The following is a 24,381-nucleotide window of genomic DNA, read 5'->3' as shown; positions in this document are numbered from 1 at the left end:
AGGGGGTTCAGGATAGGTCGGATGCTAAACGCAGCGAACTTACGGTGTAATCAAAGCCAACTTCGAGCACGCTGAGGTGTTTACCTAAGGTAGACGTCTTGGAGCGCTTCCGAATGATCAAGCCTGTGTGTAAAGATGCACTGTAGGCATTGTGAAAATATGCAGTACGTAGACACGGCTGGCATACGCTATAATAATAGCAGATTTTTGCCAGTAATCAGTGCGCCAATAAGAAAAAGAACTCAGCAGATCCCGTTCCTACGTTGTGTGAAGTGTTAGTAAGTCTACGCTCACATCGACTGGTGGTAGTGAACAGCAAAATATCAACGAATAATTTGATGTCGAGTTATTTCGAAGCTTTTTGCACTATCAATCAGCATCTCTTGCTATCACCACTTGCTTTTAGCGCTTTAAGCATAGCTGTTAAAATGCATGTGCAAGTTAGGGGCAAGTCCAAGGCTGATCCTTTTTTCAGTTCAAAATAGGAGCGTTAAAGGTTCCATGGTACTCGCAGGCCAGTGCCCCGTACACTCTTATTGAGATAAAAGCTCGCATATACAGGGAAAAAACGGGCTAAGACGGTGACCGAGAAGCTAAGAAGTATTTTGAGATTTGTAAACAGAGAGAAAACAAGTCTTTTGTGCCGCTAGAGCGCATTGCTTTTGGGACCATGTAAATAGATGGTTCGTTTGGTTGGTTTACGGGGTTTAACGTCCCAAAGCGACTGAGGCTATGAGAGACGCCGTAGTGGAGGGCTCCGGAAATTTCGACCACCTGGGGTTCTTTAACGTGCACTGACATCCCATGTAAACAGAGGAAACATCACTGAACAAAGGTCTTCATGCAGCATTGTTATGCTGCCCTAACTGCAGTCGCATGCTGCATGCACACGCGCTGAAATTAGACTTAAGCAGGAACCTCCACACTGCCGTAATGACTTGTTTCTCAGCTGGTTAGACATTTGCAAACCACTGCATTTATTTCGTATTCCTTTGTTAAATTTTTATCTTTGGTGAGGGGTGGCCGGAGAGATAGTAATTTTCGATTTCTGTCAACTGTGGGCATCTAATTAGCGCTTATAATTTATGAAGGTGAAACCCCTAAGCGGCTACCCGAAATACTGTGCAGCACTTTTGTAATCAAATGTTGCGAAGTTCTGCGCAAAACTTGCAGTGTTTCGACACTGAAATATCGTCTGTCTTCCCGCAGCATGAAACATTCGCCGCCAGCTAAACAAAACATGTGGAATACTAATAATACGAAGAAGAAGAAGAACAAAAACAACAACTTTAATTGTGTCACGCATACATGATGCCGGAGGCCTGTAAAAAAAAACTGTCATGATAGCAGTTGGACAAGGCCACAGGCTCCCGCACTGGCAACATGACGTTGTGGTCAGCAATATATAAAAAAAGAAATTCCCACTCATCGATTTCAGCACAGAAGAAAAGGATAAAAGGACGACATTCAACGTTTAAGAAACCGCGTTACAATCCAGAAGTAGAAATTACATGTATTTAAATTGCACCCTATATAAAAAAAGAAGTTCGCATTCACAATGAACAAACAAAAGTTATTACGTTAATGAGGACAATCCACACAAAAGTCTCACTCGAAAGATTGACATAAAATTCTTAGAGGAGTTTACCGTATGAAATGGAAGTACAGTAAAAGAGAACTAGCCATTATATTGTGTTGCGAGCTTTTGTAATTACTTATGTGATCACGAAGTTCCTTGAAAGTGATGCTCTCAGGTTCTACGTTTTTCTTGTGTAATGCATTTAACAATTTTGGCAGCCATTTTTTTTTTACATTTGCGAACCATACGTAGCACTACATGTTTCGATTTGCCACCGGTCCAAATTTCGCGTATTATATGTAGTAGAGTCAGTTTTTAGGTTTTCTAGTTGGCCTAAGAAAGAGGTATTGTCCTTTACCGCTTTATTTATATTGATTGCTTTATTTTTATATTATTTGCATTTTGTTTTATGTTTATATTGTTTGTTCTATTGTTTGCTATACATTTAATGTATAGTTCTGAGTAATGTATAGTTCTGATTTTAAAAAATTACTGCTTCCATTTCGATTTGTACGTTTTCTCTTCTGATGTTGCACGCTTTGCTTTTGCTACAACACTTTCGTCACGTTTATGAAATTATAATGCGGGGTAGGTGGTAACTTGTACGTATCTGTTTTTGAAAATTGTTTTTCTATGTGTACTTGACTCTACTTTCAGCGCAGTTTCTGGGCAATTGTACTTTTGCTGGTTAGTCCTTCCAGTTAATACTGAACTAGCCTAACTCCTCTTTAAATCAATCTCAGAAGAGAAGCAGCACGTCTAGAAACTTCGGGGTGGTATGCTGAGCGTTCGTTCTAGGCGGTATGTCTAAATGCCGAGAACCTACGATCGGAGAGACTCCGGTGTAAGCTGCTGTATGTACACGGCAGAAACAGACCCTGTGGGTGAAGGGACTACATCCGCCCTCGTCTCTCTTTTGCCATCCCTGCTTGCAGATGCCAGCAGTTGTACGGCGGCGCCGGTTGGCCGAGGCGGAGACGACCATCCAGTTCCAGCAGGTGAAGGTGCCGAGCCAGCAGCTAGACCTGGGCTAGGCCTCGCGTCGGCCCTACGGAGGCCGTCCCCGAGTGAGAAGCGGCCGGTGCAGCAGCAGCAGCCAAGAAGAAGCGGTGCGGCGGCCGCGACAGCGGTGCCAGAAACCACGCCTCAGAGCAGCGCGGCGCCGCCGGGTGGTGGCGCCCGGAGCCCAACTTCCAGCATGTCCTTAGTCATGGTGACGCCCGCCGTGGACGACGACTTCCTGCCGGGCTCCAACAACAACGCTGCTGCTGCCGCGGCCAACAACAACAACAACAACCACCACGCGGCGCCTCCGCCGACGCAGCCGCCCCCGCAGCCCCCGCCCGAGCCTCCCGACTGGCCCTATCCGCTCCAGGCGTCCGGTTCGAGCAAGCCCGTCCTGGTCCTGGGCCGCATGCACTCGGAGCCCGAGCGGTCGCTGCCCTTGGTCGAGTTCAAGACGCTCGAACCTCCCGCGCCGCCAAACTACCGGTCCTGTCCCGAGATCGGGCCCCAGATCCAGGTGGTGCAGTTCACCGGCGGCGGAGGAGGGGGCGTCCGCGAGGAGGACGAGTGCTGCCCCAGCGGCTACGACGTCGACAACGAGGACGGCGGCACCGGGTTTCGGCGCTCGTCCGCGTGGGGCGCCCCCACCGCCGCGGCGGGGGCGCCCCCTGCGGGCCGGGCGTGCGGCGGCGGCGTCGGCGAGCAGCCGGCGCCGTCGCAGCGCCCCCACCTATGGACCCCGCACACGCGGCTGGGTCTGAGCGCGCGGCTGGAGCACTCGTTCCTCACGCGCACCGTGTCCCGCGAGAGCGTGCGCTGCGCGACAGACGCGGGGCTGCCGGCGTCGTCGTCGCAGCAGCCGCCGTCGTCGCACCAGGCGGCGGCGCCGGGCGCGCCGCTCACCACGTCGCTGCGCCAGCTGCACCGGGACAACGAGATCGCCGAGATCGCGGCCGACTCGATGCGCATCAATGGGGCGCTGCGCCACTTCAAACACCTGCGCAAGCCCACCTCGACGCTCTCCATTCCGGCGGCCATGAAGGTGCGAAACGCCCGAGGGCTTGTTGACGCTGCCACCACCACCCACCCGCACCATGCACAACCACGCCGCACCACCACCACCACCTCCTCCGCCTCTGCCCGCCGCCGCCGCTCGCAGGCCGCGCCGCAAAGTGCTTCTCGTAGAGTGCCCGCCGCAGTACGCGGCCGCCCCGTCGCGATGGGCAGCCGTCGGCAAAAAAGTAAAGACTCGTGTGGTACATAAGGAGCTTGCTGCTGCTGCACAGGTAGGCCAGTCCTCTCTTTCAGTGCTTTGCACCCCCCCAACCCGAGGGGCGCCGCAAAAACAGCCGCGCGCGACGCGCGAACCACACGGCGAGCTGGTGGTAGGACGCCGCTAGGTATCTTGCGTCTCCGCGACAACACACTACTGCCACGAGGCAGAGCTTCCCCGCAGCAGGAGGCACGCACCTGTCTTGCTTGAGCTGCATGCGACTCGGAAAGGGAAGAAAAAAACACGCCTTCCAAGCCCCCCGCCTTTTATTTATTTCTCGGGCTCCGCTAACACTCTAGAAAACTCTTCTTGCTCTGGCACAGCGATGCGTAGGGATATACGTCTTCGCGAACAGCGTCAGAACAATGCTTCTGCGCTGGAAATGCACTCTGCGCGCTCACTTCGTCGCAGCTTACGTCCCCACAGCACAGCTGCGCCAGAGTGGAAGCCTTCTTTCCGTTTTCTCTCTCTTGGCCCCCGCACTACACGTCTTCCCCTCTCCTTTCACAACTCCCGCCCCACAATAACTGCGGGTTGCAGTGGCAGCTCCTGCTTTCGCAATGCTTACGTATACGCACTGGCGTGTTTGCTACCGTGGCCTACGGGTTAGAGCATGCGGAGGCTTCCCAAAGTAACCGGGGACTATTAATGATAGTGGGAACCGAAGACGGCCTGGAGTTTCTTCGCCTAAAACAATGCTAGCCACTAGACAAGCGTGCCGCCACAGAATGCATCCCTCGCTTATTGCGCAGAAAGCTATTCTCTGCAGTTTATAACCTTCGCAGGTGCTTCGTGCTTCTAACCGCTTTCTTCTTTTTCACTCGTATGCTGCGCAGAGTGTTCTTACCACTGTGCTTGGAAAGTGCTGTTCTTTGTCTAACGACAATAACGTTCCGAGGGAAGTTTGCCATTGCGTATGTGTGCTAAAAGCGATGCTCAGCGTATTTCCCTTGGTGCACCTCGGTCTTTGACAGTGCATGAATGGTGGACTGCATGGCTGAATGGCTGTGGATGGGAATGAGCAGTGCTGTTTGTGCAGGGTATTGGGCAGTGAAAGACTGTCGGCTGAGTGCATGGGTGGTTCAGAGTGTGGTGAACCGATTTTTCCCTTGGCGCATTAGATGTGAGAGGAGTAAACATTCACACAGACTACGATAAACGCACGCTTGAATCGCCTTTAAAGACACCTCCGCTGGAGTACCCAGCGTGTTAGTGCGCTTAACATGGTTGAACTTCTTTTGCAAATGTGGAGAAAAAAAAACTTTTAGTAGCGCATACCATCAGAAAGGAAACAAATAAATCAAATCAAATCAAATCAAAATCTCTTGTATAACTGGTTTCAGGACGAATGCCCGCTTTTCAGCGTAATATTCCCCAGTAATATAGGCTCGCGTATTGCAGTAATCTAACTTTGTGTTAATTAAGAGCACGACAGCGCTTGAAAATCATCACGGCTGCGATACTGGGCGCTCGGAGTGTAATGGTTGGCCGGTGCAAAGCAACAAACTCAAGCGTGTTCAGTGCAGCATTGATGTAAATCACCGTCGTCCTTGCTTTCAATATAGAATTCCGCGTGTCACGGAAATCTTGAGCGGTTAAAAAAAAACGGTGAAATATATGCGACTTCTTAGACAACAGCTGTTTCTTATCTTTTATTTAAATGACGTATCTGAAGCAATTCTTCAAACGATGATGATGACGTAGACGTGCGATCCGGGAGCAACGCTGAATTTCCATTGGATGCATAAATCTTAAAGGTGTGACATGTACGATTGTAATGGTTTTTGTGCTATATATAGACAGCAGAAGTTTTCAAGGCTTATAGACTCAGGCAGCGCACGCAACGAAGGCATAATTTTTTTTCACACTTTTCTGTTAATTCAGCTGTAGCGGTTTGAAAACATCAACCTATTGCGTAACGAGTCGACCGCGATGAAGGCAAGTTGAACACGGACCCGGGAGAAGATGAAGCAATATACACTGAATCGAGCCAACTCTAAACAATTCTGGATTATTGGTCAAGGTGTGCTGTGTATTAAGTGCGCGTCCATATTTTTAAAGAGGACCCTATTTTTGTCAAATTCCCGTAATGGTCACTTGCAGTGCATGTAGCTTGAACGTGTTAAAGGGCAGCTCTAGGGATTTTTCGACCTTGGAAAGTAGTATTACGCTCATGCGATATTTCGTTTTGGCGCAAATAGATTTTAAAGTTGGTCGTTTCTCTGACTTCAGTTTAGATTGTTTCTACGGTCGACACTGCGTTTTCGGCATGCATGCACATTAACCACAACTTATTAATAGCCGCTGTCCGCTTGACCAAAAAAAATTGATTCTTGAATAGGTCGTGTGAGGCATTTTATGCAGGGAATCGTCATTTTCGGTGGCTGCTTCAGTCATTCAACGCGCATGAGAGTGTTTCTCTAGTAATACTTGTCACGTCGTTGCTGCCCCACATGAGGCACCGTCCCTGGCAACGAACTGAGTTTCGGTTTACTGTTTGCTGTTTTCGATGTTTTATAACGGTTCCATTCGGCATCTTAAAATTATTTGTTGCGATGGAGAAAGGTATTCTAAAGTATATGTTATGTCTATGAACTCAGAATTTTCGAAAAACCTTAGGAAGTGCCTTTTAACTAAACCAACTAGCTGTCCGAGACATTCCTCTTTCGTTCCCACGCATCCTTCTTTACTTCACGTAGTTTGTTTTCTTTTCTATAACGGTCCTATAACGTCTTTTTTTTTTCCTGAATTAAGTGCTAAGCGAACTTTCATTATCGGGGGAGGGAGCGTCCACATATTCTAGTGCTCTGCAGCTATATATCTACTCTAAACTTATTGTTTCCTTATGCGTGTAAACGTGGTATTTCTGCAGTCCTGTTTATTACATAGTATTTACTTTGTGTTTGCACGTTCGTTCTCTGCCATTTGTACACACTGTGACAGGGGTCTGTTAATTGACATTCTAATTCAATGTAGACTACCGCTTAGTTCGATCTAGTTCGAATTCTAGCGGGTAATCTAGTCACGTAATGGGTTTGGCTCTCGTTAGTTGGCATTCGTTCCCACTATCGGATATTCTGCTCGAGTCTGAGGTAAAAACAATAGAGCATGCGTCGACTTAGTCTTAATTGAATGTGTTCTATCGCGGTCCAGTTGTGCAAAAAAAAAAACGCTAGGTCCCATTTTATGACCATTTAAATTTTGAAGTACTGGCAGCTGCTTTATATAATATCTTTCAGCTGCGCTGTCCTGAGTTAAACTCTTTGTGTCATGTGTTACGTAGGACAATGCAAAATGTAGTAGGCTGTACAAGCCTTATCTTGCCTGGTGCCCCAGGCACCACTTCTCTGAGGTGAAGCGCTTGGAAAATGGATGATTGACCCCACCTTGTGGAAAGAAAAATACCCTGTACCATGGTGCTTTTTGTTTAAATCTGCCCTCTTGTTATTAAAATTGACCATCATCATCATCAAAACTGCGCTGCGTGTTAGGCTCAAAATAATCCATTTGAACGTAACCGAGTCCATGCACGACTGTTTCAACGAAACAAATCATTAAAGGCTCATACTTCTTGTTGTGTCCCACGTTACAAATTGTATACCACCAAAAAATCTATTTCATAGAATAATGGTCAAACGCTGCTGTTTAATTTCGGTGATTCAAGTTCTCCCGAACGTACTGTTGTGTTTTTAAGCCTTACAGCTGGCTGCCTTCTTGTACTGAATTGCAGACGAAATCAAAAAGCTATTGACCTGTGTTGACCAGTAATATTGTGTTTGGCGTTCTTTAGCCGCAAATGCCCTTTCGCCAAAGAAATCGATCTTCATTATCATAGTCGAAAAGAAAAAGCAGAATTTACGGGCACCTAGTAGAGGCTTTGTTTGTTTGTTTACGACCCAATCTTTTTTTTTTTTTTTAGCGGAGATGGGGAGTTTGGTTGAAACCTCTCATCGCGCCCTCTTTTTCCTTCTTTCCCTCGTATGCACTCAGGATTAGACGCAGCGAGACATAGTCCTTCACCTATTGCCTTCCTTCCGGCCTTAGGTGCGGGTCGGCCACCCAGCCGACCAATTTGTCTTGATCAAGGTCCCGGCCCAATCTCTGCCCGGAGAAATCTTACCGTCAGCTCCTCGCCGGGCACACGATTTTCATGAGCATTGGCCCTTTCTGATCGCTGGCTCTTCCATCGCATCAGCGGTAAACTCATCGAGCAGCTTTGAACTGCACTTAGCTGTCGTCGTTGAAGCCTTTTTTCCATCATTTTATTCAATCGTTAGTCCCCGACAGCACTCTGGCCCCAGTGGCTCAAGTTGTTTTGTGTTTCGAGTCCAGAACCTCCCTGCCGACTCCCGCTTTCAAAGTGGTGATCGCAGTCCGTTAGAGAATTGTCTGTAAGTAATATACAGGCAGGTTTTTTGCGACATAGCAAAGTAAACAGCGGTTCGGTGAGGGACAGTAACTGCAAAGAGACGCGGCAAACACAAAGCGGGCGTGGTAATTATAAGAGAGACGCGATAGTTACAATAGAGGTTAATAGTCCTCGCGCTGAACTACGTAAACATGAACGAAATATGACCTCAACCCGGTTCGTGCCTCTCATAACACGCTGCTACGCGAACACAGTCGTCCGACACGACGTTCTGTTTAAAGTGTATGGCGTGCCTATACGGACTCAGAAAGATGGATGACAGTCGCACCAAACTACACGCTTTGCAGTTTCCCGAACAAAATTGACCCCCCCCCCCCCCCCCTTTCCGCACCACAATTCTTCTCTTGCCTTTGCAAGCAGTACCGTCCGTTCCGGGGGACAATCTTCCACGCGCGGGCATTTTCTGTGCATGGCGAATCGGCTTCGCTTCCCCTCCTTCTCTCCAGGGCTGTATTGTTAAAATAGGCCCACAATGGGAGAGCACCGGCCCAGCACGTTCAATGCGAATCGATGCTCTCGGTCAACATCGGCGCCCACAGCCGAGTCGGCCAAAAGCCATGACGTATGGCGGCTTGAGTGAGAGCAGGTTTGCGCATGGAACGCATGCGTTCAGATTTGCGCGCCGTCGCCACTATTTCTGCTGTTGCTGCTGCTACTGTTCCAGAGCGGCCAAGGTCTATTGAACCAGCGGGCGATCGCGGCATCGACTCTGAGTCCGGTCGCGACGCGCTAAGTCGCTCGCGACGTGCGTTGTCACGGGCCCGTCAACTGCAGTGGCGTGCGTTCTCTTTTACCGCTGTGCGACGACATTGATGTGGGTGCTGAGAGCGGAGACATTGAAGGGATCAGCATTGTAAATGTTTAGTATGGTGCGTCGGGTTTAACGTCCAAAAGCGGCACACGGGGTATTAAAGGCGGCATAGTAGATGGCTCCGGATCAATTTCGGCCACCTGGGATTGTTTACAAGCGCCGACGTCTCACAGTACACGGGCAAATTTTGCCTTTCAAATCCACTTTGTTACTCTAAGTGACCATCGACTATCTTCCCTAACCATTGCATGCCCAGCGCATGCTTAGTTCTTCTTGATCTCAAGTAGGATATCATTACCTCGCGTTTGCTTCTTAGTTCATTTTTTCTCTTCCTGACTCTGTTAACTGGTCTCTGAACTTACAACTAGTTTATTGGCCACACGTCCGGAATAAAATTGTAGGACTGCAACAGTACACTGCAAGGAAGAATGAAATAGAAAACAAAGTATAGATTAAAGCAAAGCCACGTCATTTGAATTGCAGTAGAAAAAGAAAACATACTGTAATGAGGCGACTCGCACAATTAGTATGGACGGCCACAGTCCTTGTTCCAACGGTGCTGCTCAGCAGGCCAGCGTTCGGAAGATGATGATGATGATGATGTCCTCAGGCTGAATGGCACATACCCACGGCGGGGGATTGGCCAGGGTGCATAGCGGATACAAAGGCACTCATGTACAGGGAATGGAGTAAATTTAAAATTTTGGGACGCAGAGCTAGAATTTGTACAAAACAAAAAATACGGAGAAAGAAAAGTTGTGAATTAACATTCTAGCAGAGGAATCTACCAGATGAAATTATATAATCGTGAATAGCGCAAACCCGAACTTCGACAGCTTCGCCTTCCTTCTTCTTTCTCTCCTTCGTCGGCGCTAGCTGCTGGGGCATCAAACCCCAACTCTCTTTCTTACAATACAAAAAAAAAAACAACTCCCGAAAAAAACTCAATGCTTAAAGCCTCTAAAGTTATCTGGCACGCAGCCTAACCTAGTCTAGCAACCTTAGCAAGATTGTTTAACAATGTAACGCTGTTATTTTCTTCAATAACATAGCATGTTTTGCTTGAGCTAATGCGTTCCGGAGGGGCGCGTGGTCCGGCAGCTATTTGTCTCTCCGCGGGAAGCTTTGCTGCTGTCACAGCTTCCCATAAACGTCGCACGTCATGGTCAAGAATTCTGTCTAAAGCAGCTGCCCCGTAGCAAGACTATCAACTAAACAACTCGTGCAGTGATAGACAAGGCTCGTTAAGGACTTTCTCTATTCGCCGTAGCTACTGTACGCATATACGTAATAGGAACATTAGAGACCTCTGTCTGAAGCAGGGAAATTGGGGAAGGATCGTGTCCTTAGGCAGCTATGAAGTTCGCAAGCGAACTTATGTTCAAGCCGCTTCGTTTGCAGTTTACTTTCCTTTCCGTCCGCAGCCCACCCAAGTTTCCGCAGCGCGCGACCACTAGAATTTGTTCCATGGATGATATTTCAACAGCACACGCAGCCTTACGAAATAGGTAGTTAATATCTCGCGCCAAAGCGACACTTCCAAGACAACGGTCGAATATATGCAGAACTGTATGTCAAACGCGCTCTCACGTAGCCACGTGACAAAACCACGTGGGGGGCCGAGTTTCTCGTCTTCTAGCATAGCTGCAAAAGTGGGTAGTTAGTTGTATATTCTGAGGTGTGAGGCTCGCTGTACGGGTAAACATGAACAAACAAAAGGAATAGGACACAGAAACGAGACGGGTAGCGCTTTGGAAGAAATATCAACTGTTAATTAGTAGGAGGGTTTCCTTTGCGTATTAAAGCTTACGTGATGCGTATATAAGTAAGACAAAAACAGAAATTAACGACAGAACATGTCAAACTTTAAATACATGTTCTATTATTTAATTATTCCTTCTGTTTTTAATTATATATTCTTCTTGTAGCCTGTTGAAGACAATAAAAGAAACTGCCGCCGCAGTGGCTCAGTGGTTATGGTGCTCGGCTGCTGACCCGAAAGACGCGGGTTTAATCCTGGCCGCGGCGGTCGAATTTCGATTGAGGCGAAATTCTAAAGGCCCGTGTACTGTGCGATGTCAGTGCACGCTAAAGAAACCCAGGTGGTCGAAATTTCCGGATCCCTTCAATACGGCGTCTCTCATAGCCTGAGTCGCTTTGGGACGTTGAACCCCATAAACCAACCAACCCGATAAAAAAAAATTGTGCCATTAATTACATGATGATACTTGGCGCAGAACGTTGCCTGTCTCTTTTATATGTTTGTTCGTTTGTGTGAGCGCAGCGAGCCTGATACGTACAGAACAATCTCCTCTTCGTTATTTGTGACAGCGATTTAAGAACGTCGCGTGACTCTCCCTTAAATTTTCCGTCCGCCAAGGTGAAGTGTGACCACATCTAGGACGGCAGCTTGAAGGATTCAGTCTCAACTTCGCCACCTTTGCCTTCAAAGCGTGTGTAGCGGTCTATACCTGATAACGCCTTTGCTGGGCGCTAGCCTTTCGTGCCTTGGTGTTCTGTCCTTACCAGTTTGAGCGCCTACGTGTTGTTATTCTCTTAATTTCTTTCTTTTTAGTTTTGTTCATAGACTCTAAACAGGCGTTTCCTAAGCATCTTAACGTGCAAATTCCTTACATAGCTTCACACGTTTGCATTTCACTTTAGTGATTTTTAGTCATAATTTCAGTAATAATAACAGATTCTGGGATGAGGTCCATACGAGAGGGTGCCCTGTCTGCTATCGGCGATAATGGCAATTTAAGTCGTACAGAATTCCATGAATTTAGCATTAAAGCCGCGGTATCTCAAGTATAAAAAATTTTTCGATATCATTTCCTCGCATATGACACGGGGCAGCTGTAAATCATTCCTGCTTTTCTTAATATGCAATCGAATCCTTTTCGCTTTTTATCGCATATCTGTTTTATTTTTTTCTTCTATGTCAGGCTGCTCCTGTTTTCTTACTACTACGACTACGTATAAACGGCGTCTCGTTCTGCTCGTTCAGTCAGACCGGGCTGATAGATCGAACATAATGGTAACGCTTGGGGCTTTTTTCTTCTTTTTTTTTGATGCATCGTGATCGATCGGCAATTAAGATCTTCATGCGATGGCGTTCGTATATTCAGCCCGTTGGGCTGCGACCTTTAAATCTTCTATAATTCGCGGATTAGGTAAACCAACAGCTAATAAGAAAGTAAAATGCCCTGAAGAGGCACCGTTTTTTTTTTTTTTAGAGAAATGCAAAAAAGAGGATGCTTTAATCTATAACAAACAGTATTTTCACTGCTCGAATGATATTTTATTATGGTTCTTTCTTCCATAAACTATCATTTTGGTAGTTTTTCTTACTCATGGAAAATGAATGAAGGCAATGGGAACAGTGTGAACTTGTGACAATAGGTGTCAACCAATGATTAATTATCTCAACGTCACTTCCGCTTTAGATCATGCCTGCGACGTCGCCTCAAGTTTTGCGCTAGGAAACGAAATTATTTTATTCAAAACCTGGCCTAGGAAAGCGGCGAACGACAGCTGCGGGCGAAAAAGCAATGACGAGTAACAACATCAACCTTGATCAGCTGTGGATTCGCGAAAAGTGTCACAAAGCGTCGCAGACATTTTCATTGCCAAATTGGTGTATAGATCTGAAAAGAACAATGCCACGACCACGACGATGGAATCGTTTCTTTTCACCTAGATAATCAATGAAAAGCCGCAGAGATGCTACAATTGTTTCCATGGACATCGATAATCAATAAAAGGAAGTATTGCCCTCAGAACGTCGAATTCAATTTGGCATGGCTCAAGAAACGCTATCCTCACTTTCTTGCTGCAAGAGTAGAAAGCAGTTTTTCAAGTATGTTTTTTTCTCTATTTTGTTCATTCTGCTTCTTTTGTGGGCTACAGAAATAGCTCTGATGAGATTGACGTTCTGGGTGCAGCGATGGCGACATCTCCGGAAGTGAGAATAAGAAATCGGAGTGTAGTCGCAGGTGCAAATTCCGAATCAGAAAATGAAATATGATGACAAGAAACACCGCTTATTTGTTTTCTTATGTTGAAAATGTAAGGTACATTTTATTTATATTTATGTTTATGTCGGCTCGCGGAAATTTTTTGTGGAAGTCGATTTTATTTTAGACGTCACTGCTGATACAGATTGAGCTGTGCGCAGGTGTCTCTAAAACTTTTAAAGGACTTTTTTTTAATGCACTTCGCAGCGTCACTATGAACGCGCTTTTCTCATTAGTAATGCTGAAATAAAGTGACACATTTTGTCTCGGACCAGGCTGAAAGAAACGTTGCATGCATTTCTTGGATCAGGTCATGGGCACCATGGACCCTTAGCAGGGTGAACGTTAATTATTTCCTCGCAAAATAAACTTCGCATAGCGCAGAACAGTTCAGCTATGAAGGCATTTCACCTAAATTGCACTAAAGTGTTGCTTACGTTTACTTCCTAGTTTAGCTAACGTCGTGCGGATAAATTTCCCGGTGGCCGCCGCGGTGGCTCAGTGGTCATGGTGCTCGGCTGCTGACCCGAAAGACACGGGTCCAATACCGGCCGCGGTGGTGGAATTTCGATGGGGGTGAAATTCTAGAGGTCCATGTAACTGTGCGATGTCAGTGCCCCTTAAAGACCCCCAGGTGGTCGAAATTTCCGGAGCCATTCACTACGGCGTCCCTCATAGCCTGAGTTGTTTTGGGACGTTAAACACCATAAGCATAAATTTCCCGGTTTCTGGCGCAGTGCGGCGTACCGGCATTGATAATCTCCCTGCGCACCCGCAGCTGGATGTCTTCTGTATCTTTATTTTGTTTATCATTGCACTTGTGTAGCTTATAGCGTGATTATGTGTCTGTTAGGTTAGGGTTGTGGGTGTCGGTGTCGGTGTATTTACAATATTTCTGTGTCCATATTATCGTTATTATGCTGGAGCTATAGAGGTTAAATGCCCCAAGTCTTAATTCACATAATTACTGAAGCTTGTTCGCGTGTGCCAGGAGTTGATTTTGAAATTAAGGGAGGCCCAAAAGTGGTTGAAAAAAGTTTCTCCTTCCTTCTTCAAACCGAGAAGTCGGTCTAATTACGCACGCAAAATGTAATCCCGAGGCATGTGCGCCGGGTTTTTTGGCTCCTGCTTTCTCCCTACCTTCATTTGTTGTGCGAGCTTATGTGTGGGACCCTCATTCCAGGGCTCCACTGGCTTCGGCTTCCCTGCGGACATGTTGTAAGAGGGCCCGTTGGTCATCCAGGTTATTGCTGGCTAGCAGCGCCCCCCACCGCTCAGAAGACGAGAACTAAAATAGAAGGAGGCACTCGAAGGCGGTTAAAAGGGAAAAAAGATTATCCTAGTTAACCAAGCTTCTGCTGAGTACCACACTCGTGGGGCACTTGCACATTACGAACGAGCTACTACCGTGCAGTAAAGATCGCGATCGTTCCTCCTGTCGTCCTCCTCGTGCTTCTCGCTCCTTGTGCATCGTGTAAGCGTGGTGTTTCAGTGTGAATTAAGCGTGTCTAGGTGGCCAGCGTTAAAAGATGCGCGTTGCGTGAAGAAATCTTCAGATGATATTTTTAGGTTTAAGCTAACTAGAGTAAAACGCGGCGTTTGTTTGGTTTTGTTTGGTTTTGTGCGAAGAGTATAACCTTCCTGAAGCCACCCCTCCCTCCATCCTCTTAGTTTCTTTTATCCTTTCGCCTAACATAATACTATGCAGTGTAGAATCCCACGGCTTCGAGCGGTCGACGACGCCTCTGCCGTAATAGGGAAAATAACATGGCGTATATTTGACTGTTGAATCTGTAAACGCAAATGTAACTGCAGTAAATATTCAAATAACAAGAACCCCGCCGCGATGGCTCAGTGGTTACGGCACTCGACTGCTGGCCCGAAAGACGCGGGTTCGATACCTGCCGCGGCGGCTGTATTTTGATGGAGGTGAAATTCTGGAGGACCGTCTGCTGTGCGAAGTCAGTGCACGTTAAAGAACCCCGGGTGGTCGAAATTTCCGGAGCCCTTCACTACGGCGTCCCTCATAGCCTGAGTCGTTTTGGGACGTTAAACCCCAATAAACCAAACTAAACTCAAGTAACTAGAATTTATTTACAAAAAAACTTCTTTGTTATTCTGTTTCTACTGAGGTTTTTTTTTTTTTTTTAACAAAATATGTGTGAGGATTAGTCAAACGCATTCATAGCAGGCAAAAGTAGGCATCATTTAACTCTTTGGCACCGGTAGTAAATGCAAATGCACCTCATGATTTCTACTTGGCTGTGGTATTTGACAGCAACGTGTATTCAGTAGTTTTCTATTTCCTAGGCGTTCTTCTCTACATCGATACACGAACGAGGCAAGTAGGTCATTTTGTTAAGTGTTCAAAACGTGAGGAGGACTGCGGGGTGCAGTTCTCGTAAACTGAATTATTTACATTTGGTACCAATGAGTGAGCTCCAAATTGAAAATGCAAAAACGAGGCCCTACCTTGAAGTTGAAAGAGCAGAAAGAAACAACCCCACTTCTTTCTTGAGCGGAATCACCTCCGACTACGCCCTACTTAGGCTTTCGCTTGTGTCGTTCTATCGTACCAGTCGAGGGCTGGAACCGAAGTTTTTGTTGTGATCGATCGGACCCCACAGAAAAGCAAAGTCCAAAACACCCGGCGGAGCTTGTTTTGTGCGCTGCCTAGACCACCTGCCAAGAGTCGCCATGTCTGTGCACGAACAGCAAATACTGAAATGCTCAGTCAGAACAGCAAGTACGGATAGGAAAACAAGCTTTAACGCTACAAGGTGGCCGTTTCGAGCCTAATTGGCCGAAACTTTGGGTCCTGTTTTCTCTTTCGTTCCGAAACTCGCCCTTTGTCCGCTACTGTTTCCGACACGTCCGCTGCAACTGACGCCGCGGTTGAAAATGGGCGCTGTGGTCGCGGAGGAAAGTTGTTGGTGTCGTTGTTTACCTAAGTAAACAACCAGAGAAAATTTTCTTTCTCTTTGGCTTCGCAAGAGAAAAGTTTAATGCCCTTTGGAATGCTGTTTTTCTCGCGTTTTTTTTTTTCAGTGTGTTTTATTCAATGCCGGTACAGTGGCGATGTCGCAAAGAAATTTCGCAACCGCATGGTAATCTTTCCTTGACCTTTGGCTGTAAATAAACGTGATAAAAATTGATGCTCGTACAGCAGCGAACAGAATACTATGGACCACTCTTCCATGTTGAAACTCTTCTATCGTGCTGTGTAACGGGACTTGAAATATTTGCTGCTTTGTGGTGACAGCGCAGAAGTAGGCCTAAGTTTTTCTTTCATATGCATCAGACATTGATTAATTTTCGCCATGTAACGCGTCAGAAGGCTTTAATAGCCGACGCGCGGTCCGTATTCCGCTCAGAAAGCGATCTGGGTGCAAAGGTACCACACCTCTATCGGCGATGGTTTCATTTTACTGTCACTCGTTTAAGCACGTGAACTCCAGTTTCACCCCCACATCGTCTAAAGCCACCGGCAAACAAGCGAGGTGTTAGCTTCGCTTGCTAGGCATGCGTCCTAGAAATTTCTGTCCCCAGCCGCACAATAGGCTAATTCTCACCAAAGGAGGCCACGTAAGAGATTCACAGCAAATAGCTAATTGAGGTTGTACTCCAAATTGGAATCAAATAATGAGAACGACGTTAACGACGCTGTCGCGTAGAGCACGTTTCAATTCACACTAGCGTTTTTGACGGGCTTGAATAACATTCAGCGCCGCGTTCCTACGTGGCAATCGCGGTAAAAATTGCGAGGACACTTTGGAAACTAAAATGTTTAGCGGCGAAAGCCGAGGACACTATACCGTGACGACTTCCTGTGGATGTGACGTCACACCGTTCCAGTGGCTATTTCGATACCCAAAGTATACATCTTTAGAAGACCTTAAGTATTAATTACGCTTAATTACACATTTTTTCATCTAATTTGACACAAATCCGAAATATTTCCGACCATTCTGTGACAATCTTCACTGTGTCGTGACGACTTCTGGTGGATGTGACGTCACACCGTTCCCGTGGATATATCGATACTCAAAGTATGCATCATCTTTCGGAGATGTTAAGTGTTAATTACGCTTTATTACACATTTTTCCATCTAATTTGACACAAATCCGAAGTTTTTCCGACCATTCTGTGACAATATTCACTATGCCGTGACGACTTTCGGTGGATGTGACGTCACACCGTTCCCGTGGCTATACCGACGTCCATGCTATTTCGACGCAGTTTCGACATATTTGCCTATAATTACTTAACTAACTAATCTACAGTCATCAAACTTGGCTTCTAGGTTCATGTTTTCTTCCTCTATCTGAAGCAACCATTCGTTCTCTCCTTTCTTGTTTATTTCCCGAGTTAACACGAACACGCTGCCAAAGGTGTGACACCCTCTGCTAACGGACGACAGTATGAGCCATTAAAGACTTTCGACTTAATACAGGTGCGGTTAAACTACATATAGATACCCCCCCCCCCCCCCCCCCCCCTAAAAAAAAGGCAGAATATTAGATAGCCATCGCCGTAGCTGAGTTTGTAGAGCACCGGACGCGAAATTCGGAGGTCGTGGGTTCGGATTCCAGCGGCAGCATGTGGTGGTTTTTCTTCTGATTCCATTAATCTCGCATAGGTGAAAACTATAAAAAAAGACATCCCTCTATGCACCTTAGTTTCGGGGACTCTCGGCTTTCGTCACGTGTGTCATAACGAAAACCTCTTGCTATTCCCTTGTCTGCTATTCAGTGACGAGGAAAGAAGTAATTACAAAGTCTCACATCTGGCTGCGGACGCGTTCGAATCACACGAGGTAAACAATTCGGGGACGTGCCGTAGTTGCGCTTTGCAGCCTTAGCAACGTTGAGATAGCATCACCGTGAAACAGAACTCGGCCGGTTGAAATCGTGTTCGGTCCTTCAAACTGGCAGCCTCAGCAAATCGTCTGACGAAAGAAAAAAATGGGAAAACAAAAAAAAGCGAAGGGTTCACGCGAGCAACGTTTTAGGTCTCACTCAATGTTTGCCGAGTCGGAACGACGAAGCTGCCCACGTTTGTTTACCGTCATTGTGCGCGCACGCAAGAATGCGTGTTCCATGAAGCGGGCGTTTCGTTCTGAGCGCGTCTACACTTTCCCCTCCGCCGTTTCCTGCTTTGAGGCGCTGCTTCCGTCTGATAAACTACTCAGCACGGCACAGGAGTCGACTTGCAATTAGAGTGGACATATCTTACTTGTTGTCACTAAGTACTTGCGGTAGTATTCTTCGATGCTTACGGGAGGTCTGAGGAGATTGAATTGGGGCTTCATGGTAAAAAGCTACAGAGAATGTTTGCTGCATTCGAATCAGTGTGAAAGCACAGATTAGTGCTACGTAGAAGACAATGCGATGCGCGGGCAGTGCCGCGGGGTGGAGCGCTCAAGCTAGGCGAACAGACAGTGGACGATTTTGCTCGGGGTTGGTATCCATCGGACACGTGCTTACGCTCTAAGAATCTGCCGAGGATAGCATCGCACCGCAAGAGAGCCTTCGTAGAGACGCGACGGATATTTTATAATATGAATAAGAAGCTGAAGGTAAGGACGAATTCGAAATAATATTGCCAAAATTATATTACTGGCCCCCCTTCCCTTACGGCGCGGTTCCCGAGCAGTAAGGGAATTGAACGCCCTAGATAAATCTATAACTGCGCAGCATTCCTTAGTAAATTCATGGAGCTTGCAGCCTCATCAGTTTTGTCATCAAGCCAGATTTGATGTCCATCCATAGTCTGTATTGGTCTTATGTTGTAGCTTTTTTTTTTTTTGCTCACTCGATCATGTACCAAGTGTATGATTGTATTAAGGAATACTTTGAGACGTGTTTGAACACATGTTTTGAAGGTCAGAGTTGGCTTTCTTCCGTCTTCTGTTTTTCATTCGATGTGATTCCGCATATGAATGCTGATTTCTTGTCTTTTAAACCTGATTACTGGCTTTTGTATTATTGTGTTGTTAACTTGCATCTTTGTTATTTATAAATCCACTCCTGCAACAGTCCCAAGAAGGGACTAACAGTATGTTCAAATAAATAAATAAATAAATATCCACCGAGATATGTGAGACAGGTACCGCGCCATTTCCTTTCCTGGAAAACCAATTTACTATTTTTTTTTAAAGTAAGCGTTTCGGCACCGTTATATGGGCAGCAATGTCAGTGTTAATTTTTTTTTTCATTCTTTCTGTGTTGAGCACCGGTGTTAATCTATGTTTCATGCAAGTTTTTTTTCTTTTTTTTTTTCTTTGATCGATAGGGATCGAGGGTGGGGAAATGGGCAACTCCATGCACACCCGTGTTGATTCATGTGCTCAAATCGTGATTGTAGATTCGCATCTTGCAGCATTCCGCAAGCTTCCTTGCAAGTATATAACTGCACCCGTTCTTGAACGTAATCCGCCAGTGATGAGAACAGGCGACAGCAATATTGAGAAAGATGGAGACAGAGTAGAAGTATGCAGAACACAATATATGGACGCCAGCGTCGAGAACTGGCCATCGTTTGGCTTCTGCATCCAGCTGTTTTGTGTTCGAGGACATCACACTTTTGCGGAGTTTCTTGTTTTCCCTTTCTTTTAGTCTACCATCACTCTTGAATATCTGGCGCCGTCGGCGACAAGCAGCAACAAAAAGACCTATATCAACAGCGCATTTCTGGTCGTCAGAAGTTTGTTACGGCCAGTTCGTGTCGATCTGTGCGACAGTGGCACTCCTTTGCGACCATATGACCATATTGTAACCAGCAACTTCGGTTAATGTCCACCCCTATGCTCTATACTTAATGTGCAGCTGTTTAGTTGAAGCTATGCGGAACCGTCCATGTGCCACTTCCCAAAAAATGAAAAAGAAAGCCATGTGTACGTGTGCACGTGACAGGCGTGTTTTTCCGCGCGTTCCTTCGCTTGGAACGGTACGTGCTGTCGGCGTGCCGGCGATACACAACGACGAGCAACTGACGAGTCAGCGCGGGCGCGCGCCTGCAGCGACACGATCGCTTGCCCCCCTTCGAGCCCCCCTCTTCGCCCCCTCTTCGCCCCCTTTCCACCCTCGCTTCCCCTTCCGCTTCTTTTCCTCCGGCCGTGCCGTACACGCGTGGGCGAGCCGGACGAACTAACTAGTCGCTTCACTGAGAGCAGCAGGAATTGCCCTACAGTGTGTCGGCGTTGCGCAGTTCTCTGTTCTCCTCGGCTCTAAGGACCAGTTTTCAGGGCATGTAGAGGAAGAGAGAGAAGGAAAGAGAGAGAGAGAACGCTTCGCAGTGCCTCGGATAAGCATGGTGAGCGAGAATTTGGCTTTCAAAGAGTGTGAAAATAATTACGTAGTAAGGGAACAATGGCAGCTGAATTCCCACTCCTTGGAGAACCGAAGTCTGAATGCGTTATGCGTGTGTTAAGAGTGACCAGATATCGTTTTGTTGCCCACTCACGTGTCGGAATTTAAACTTTGCATTTTTAGTGCTTGTTTGAACTCTCTATATATGTTTGTTTTTCGCCTCCTTTCGAGTGCACTTTTTTTTCTTTTCTTTGCCTCTTTTCCCGTACTTGTAACCAAGCCACACATGTGGTTAAGCGGAATTAGTGCTTCTGCACAACACTTAGTTTGTTTTGTTTGTTTGACCAGCGTTCTATTCTGATGGTCACTTGCAAGTTGGCCAGAGAGAGAAAGAGAGAGAGGGAAAGAGAGAGAGAAGCCCTTTAATGAAGAATCAGAGAATTTAACCGGCGTCTAAAAATCGCTAGCATGCTACTCTGCATAAGGAAGAGAATTTGGGAGTTAAAGGGAGAAGGAGAACGGTGCGGAAAAGGTAAAATAAAAGCTGGGTAGGAGTCTTGGAGGATGCATAGGAACGTCTAGATTCTGGGTGTGTCGGTGCAGGCGTGATTAGAACAAGGAGGTGTGGTGACCGTATGTGCCGATCACGTTGTTGCAGGCAAATCCCAATGCAAGCTTGTGTGCTGGAGAGCTTTGCGCTGACTGCAACCAAGTGAGCAATCTTTCGCCTCCGTCTGGATAAGGAGCACGCAAAGAGGCTTTTCGCTTTTGTGGCTGCTGTGCGGTTTGAAAGCGTGTGTGCTACAGAAACGCCAGTTGATTTACCAAAGTATTTTATAACCGTGCAAGTTTATCCATCAACACACTCGCACTTCCAACCTAACCACTCCGAACATCGTTAATTTTGTTTTGCTACATTAAGGCCGTCCCTGTCTCTGACGTTTGTCGTGCATATGTACCATGACTGCAGTGTGCCATCTCGTCAGTTTAATCCTACTCCGTACAGTTGCACACCATTGACACCCGCAACTAACGACATCTGCGTCATAGTTTACGTTTGAACCGATTCCTCTTTATGTACACATGCCATCGCTTCGTTTTCGCACGCAACTAACGTTGCTTTCATTATCCTGACAGCGTGTGTGTGACCGTTGTCACGCTTTGTGTCTGCCGACTCATTATCAATTAATCAATCGCTTTTGTTGCATAAGGTTAAATGTCACATTACCGTCTCATGCCTGCGTTGTTCCGAGCTTGCGACATTTGCAGCTTCTTCTTAGCAAAATAATTACCCCAGAAATACGAGCAACCTTTCAAGAGGCTCTAAGCGCGGCTTAAAGTGAAAGCAGAAGCCTATAGGCGCTAACATTGGCCGTGCTTACTAAGATTTGTTTGTGAAGAGAGAGAGGAAGGGAAAATTTGGTTTGGTTTGGTTTGGTTTGGTTTGGTTTGGTTTATGGGGTTTGTCGTCCCAAAACGACACAAGCTATCAAAGGCCCCGTAGCGGAGGAGTCCGGATAATGCGCCTTTTTTACAAGCTGTGGCGCCCTCTGGGGAGTGGCGAAAACTCGTCTGCTACTGGTTGAAAACAAATGCGCGTGGGAGACACAGGCGCTGCCATCTGTCGTATGCGCCTGTAGCTAAACGTGAAGTGCACATGCGCAGTAGGAGTTGACGGTCTGTTTTCAACCAGTGGAGCTGGAGGAGGAGGATCGCGCATGCGCAGAGCAGACGTGTGAAAAAAGGCGGATTACGACAACCCGGGGACCTTTAACGAGCACTCATATCGTGCAGTACGCGGGCCTCTAGTATTTTGCCTCCATCGAAATGAGAACGCTGCGACCCGGATCGAACCCGCGTCTTTCGGTTCAGCAACCGAGGCACCATAACCACTGAGCCACCACGGGGCGAAGAGGATATTTTATTCGAAACCTGATATTACAGCCGACATTCTACTCTCTTGAGAGGAGGAGGTCCAGGAGGGAAAGAGCCTACGAAGAACATGGACCGGAAATTAAATAAAAAACAAAAATGTTCTTTAAGTAACCTTATTGCGGATATCAATTTCCAAAGTAGACTTCGAATCTCGATGTAGAGAGCGAAAATCTTCACAAAGGCCAATTACTGTAAGACTACTATACGACTATAAGACTCCATTTCGGTTTCTAAAGCTCGTTGGAGCTTGAGGTTTTGAACGCGATGAAGCAATGACTGGCTTTAACCTGACGACAATTGGGAGAACGGGTGTCATTCCCGGCAACTTGTGTTTCGGCGCTAAAATTAGCAGTTTTAGATACCTGTACATTCAGCATTTTTCAGCCCGACAGCAACCACATGAGTTCCACAACTGCGCAGTAGCGCACTGGGGAAAGCTTATTCCTGGCGCTTATCAGGAGAAAACTAAATGTAAAAGCTTGTGTCATGTGCTGTCCAGTTGACTGCGGCCTCGGCTTTAACGTGTATATGACTGAATACAGCATGTCAGAACTGTCCGTATAAAGCGAGGCAGCGCCATATCACTCTTAAATATAACAGACGTTGACGTTACGCGCTTCTGTCACACAAATCAAACAAGTGCGTAGCAAGCTGCAACACTAAGCATGAGCCGATTATATGGACTTCCTTTCAGTTGTCTCTTGTTACCGACTAGGCCTTGTAATTATTATTTCTTGAGGCTTTCTTTAAAGACAACATTGTCGCAGGTTTACAGAGTTGTCAACTAAATATATATTGATGACTTTGAAGAACTAGATTTATACAGTTTTTCGTTTTAGTCGCTTTGTCACTTCCGTCTTGGTAACATCGGCAACACAACTACGTTTTTAGCGCTTATTTTCGTGGAGAGAGCGGTTGATTTCCGTTACGAACTTTTTTGTTCCATAAAATGTCTTGTTTTACTCCGGCGGAAAAAAAATGTACTGGAGCTTATTACGTTAATCGGGTGCGAAAAATTACGGAAATTTTACGTTGCAGTGAGGACTCGCTTCGAGCCCTCCACCTTCTCTGGGACAGTAACGAGCGCGACTGTAGGACGGCACGTTCATGGATGGCATTGGAGCTGATTAGCGAGACACTACAAACCGAAGGGTATATATATATATATATATATATATATATATATATATATAGCGGGTGTTGTCGTGACGTCACATCAAGGAATCACGTGAGCTATGGAGGAGGCTCAAAGGTCAGTCGAGCTATTCATAGCACCTGTCGCCGTCTTCGAACGCCGTGAAGCCATCCAGCGTCCCCCTCGCGGGTAGAGCCGTTATAATACCCACAGCAATCCGTATTTCGTCATTCCGCAAGAAAGTGGCATAGCCTCCTTCTTGAGTACTTATCCGCCGTTCCCCTGTCTGTGCGCCTTTTTTTATGTTTTTCTGTCAACGCATAAGCAATGGCATGAAACCTGCGCTGATTTCTTACTGATCGTACATCAGTAAGTGCACTGTGATAGCCAAGCGAGGTAAATCGAACTTCATATATCGCATTATTCCTAAATTACGAGTTGCGCGCTGCCGTCGCGAATTCCGACTGGTTTAACCATTTTTTGAGAAATTACTAAAGCCCGACAATGTTTACCTAGAAAAAAAAAACGAAATATGTTGATACACGTATGGGATTGTATCCTATAGTACAGTTTTACCTTTTGCTTTCTTTCCACGTGGCAGATATCTTAGCACAGCGAATACACGGGTGAATTAAGTCAAGCAAACCTACTAGATGGTCGGGTCTGGCAAACAAAGTCAGCTGCCTCGCATAACACGAGTTCGAGCCAAACCAAAACCGACGGCTTAACCAGCCTCTAAAAGCGCGACTGTGCTCTCATTTCAAATGAAGGGGGACTCTAAACGAAGAGCTCAAGTAATTATTGCAGAGTACGCTTCAGATCAGAACACTGCACTAATCACAGACCCGAGAAACACCCGTAGCCCTGCCGCAACAGCCGCGAAAGCA

The 24,381-nt window shown here is 46.5% G+C and overlaps 1 protein-coding gene across 3 annotated transcripts in view; it reads left to right on the top strand.

Moving 5' to 3' along the window:
* The window catches only part of SK (small conductance calcium-activated potassium channel), a 424,663-nt gene that overhangs the window by 203,411 nt on the left and 196,871 nt on the right, over window positions 1-24,381 (top strand). For 2 of the 3 annotated variants that reach the window (XM_089573527.1, XM_089573526.1), the window contains exon 3: window positions 2,515-3,626. In XM_089573527.1, the coding sequence (XP_089429653.1) occupies window positions 2,778-3,626 (849 nt within the window). In that variant the 5' untranslated portion in view covers window positions 2,515-2,777. Of the gene's footprint in view, window positions 1-2,514; window positions 3,627-21,082; window positions 21,137-24,381 lie in introns of all 3 variants that reach the window. The other variant, XM_089573525.1, reaches the window with a different exon arrangement.

The sequence above is a fragment of the Amblyomma mixtum genome, chromosome 2, assembly GCF_055824585.1.
Source record: "Amblyomma mixtum isolate Tamu chromosome 2, ASM5582458v1, whole genome shotgun sequence".
Classification (NCBI taxonomy): Eukaryota; Metazoa; Arthropoda; class Arachnida; order Ixodida; family Ixodidae; genus Amblyomma; species Amblyomma mixtum.
The sequence above is the reverse complement of the archived record's forward strand: the minus strand, read 5'-3'. Positions and strand labels throughout refer to the sequence as shown.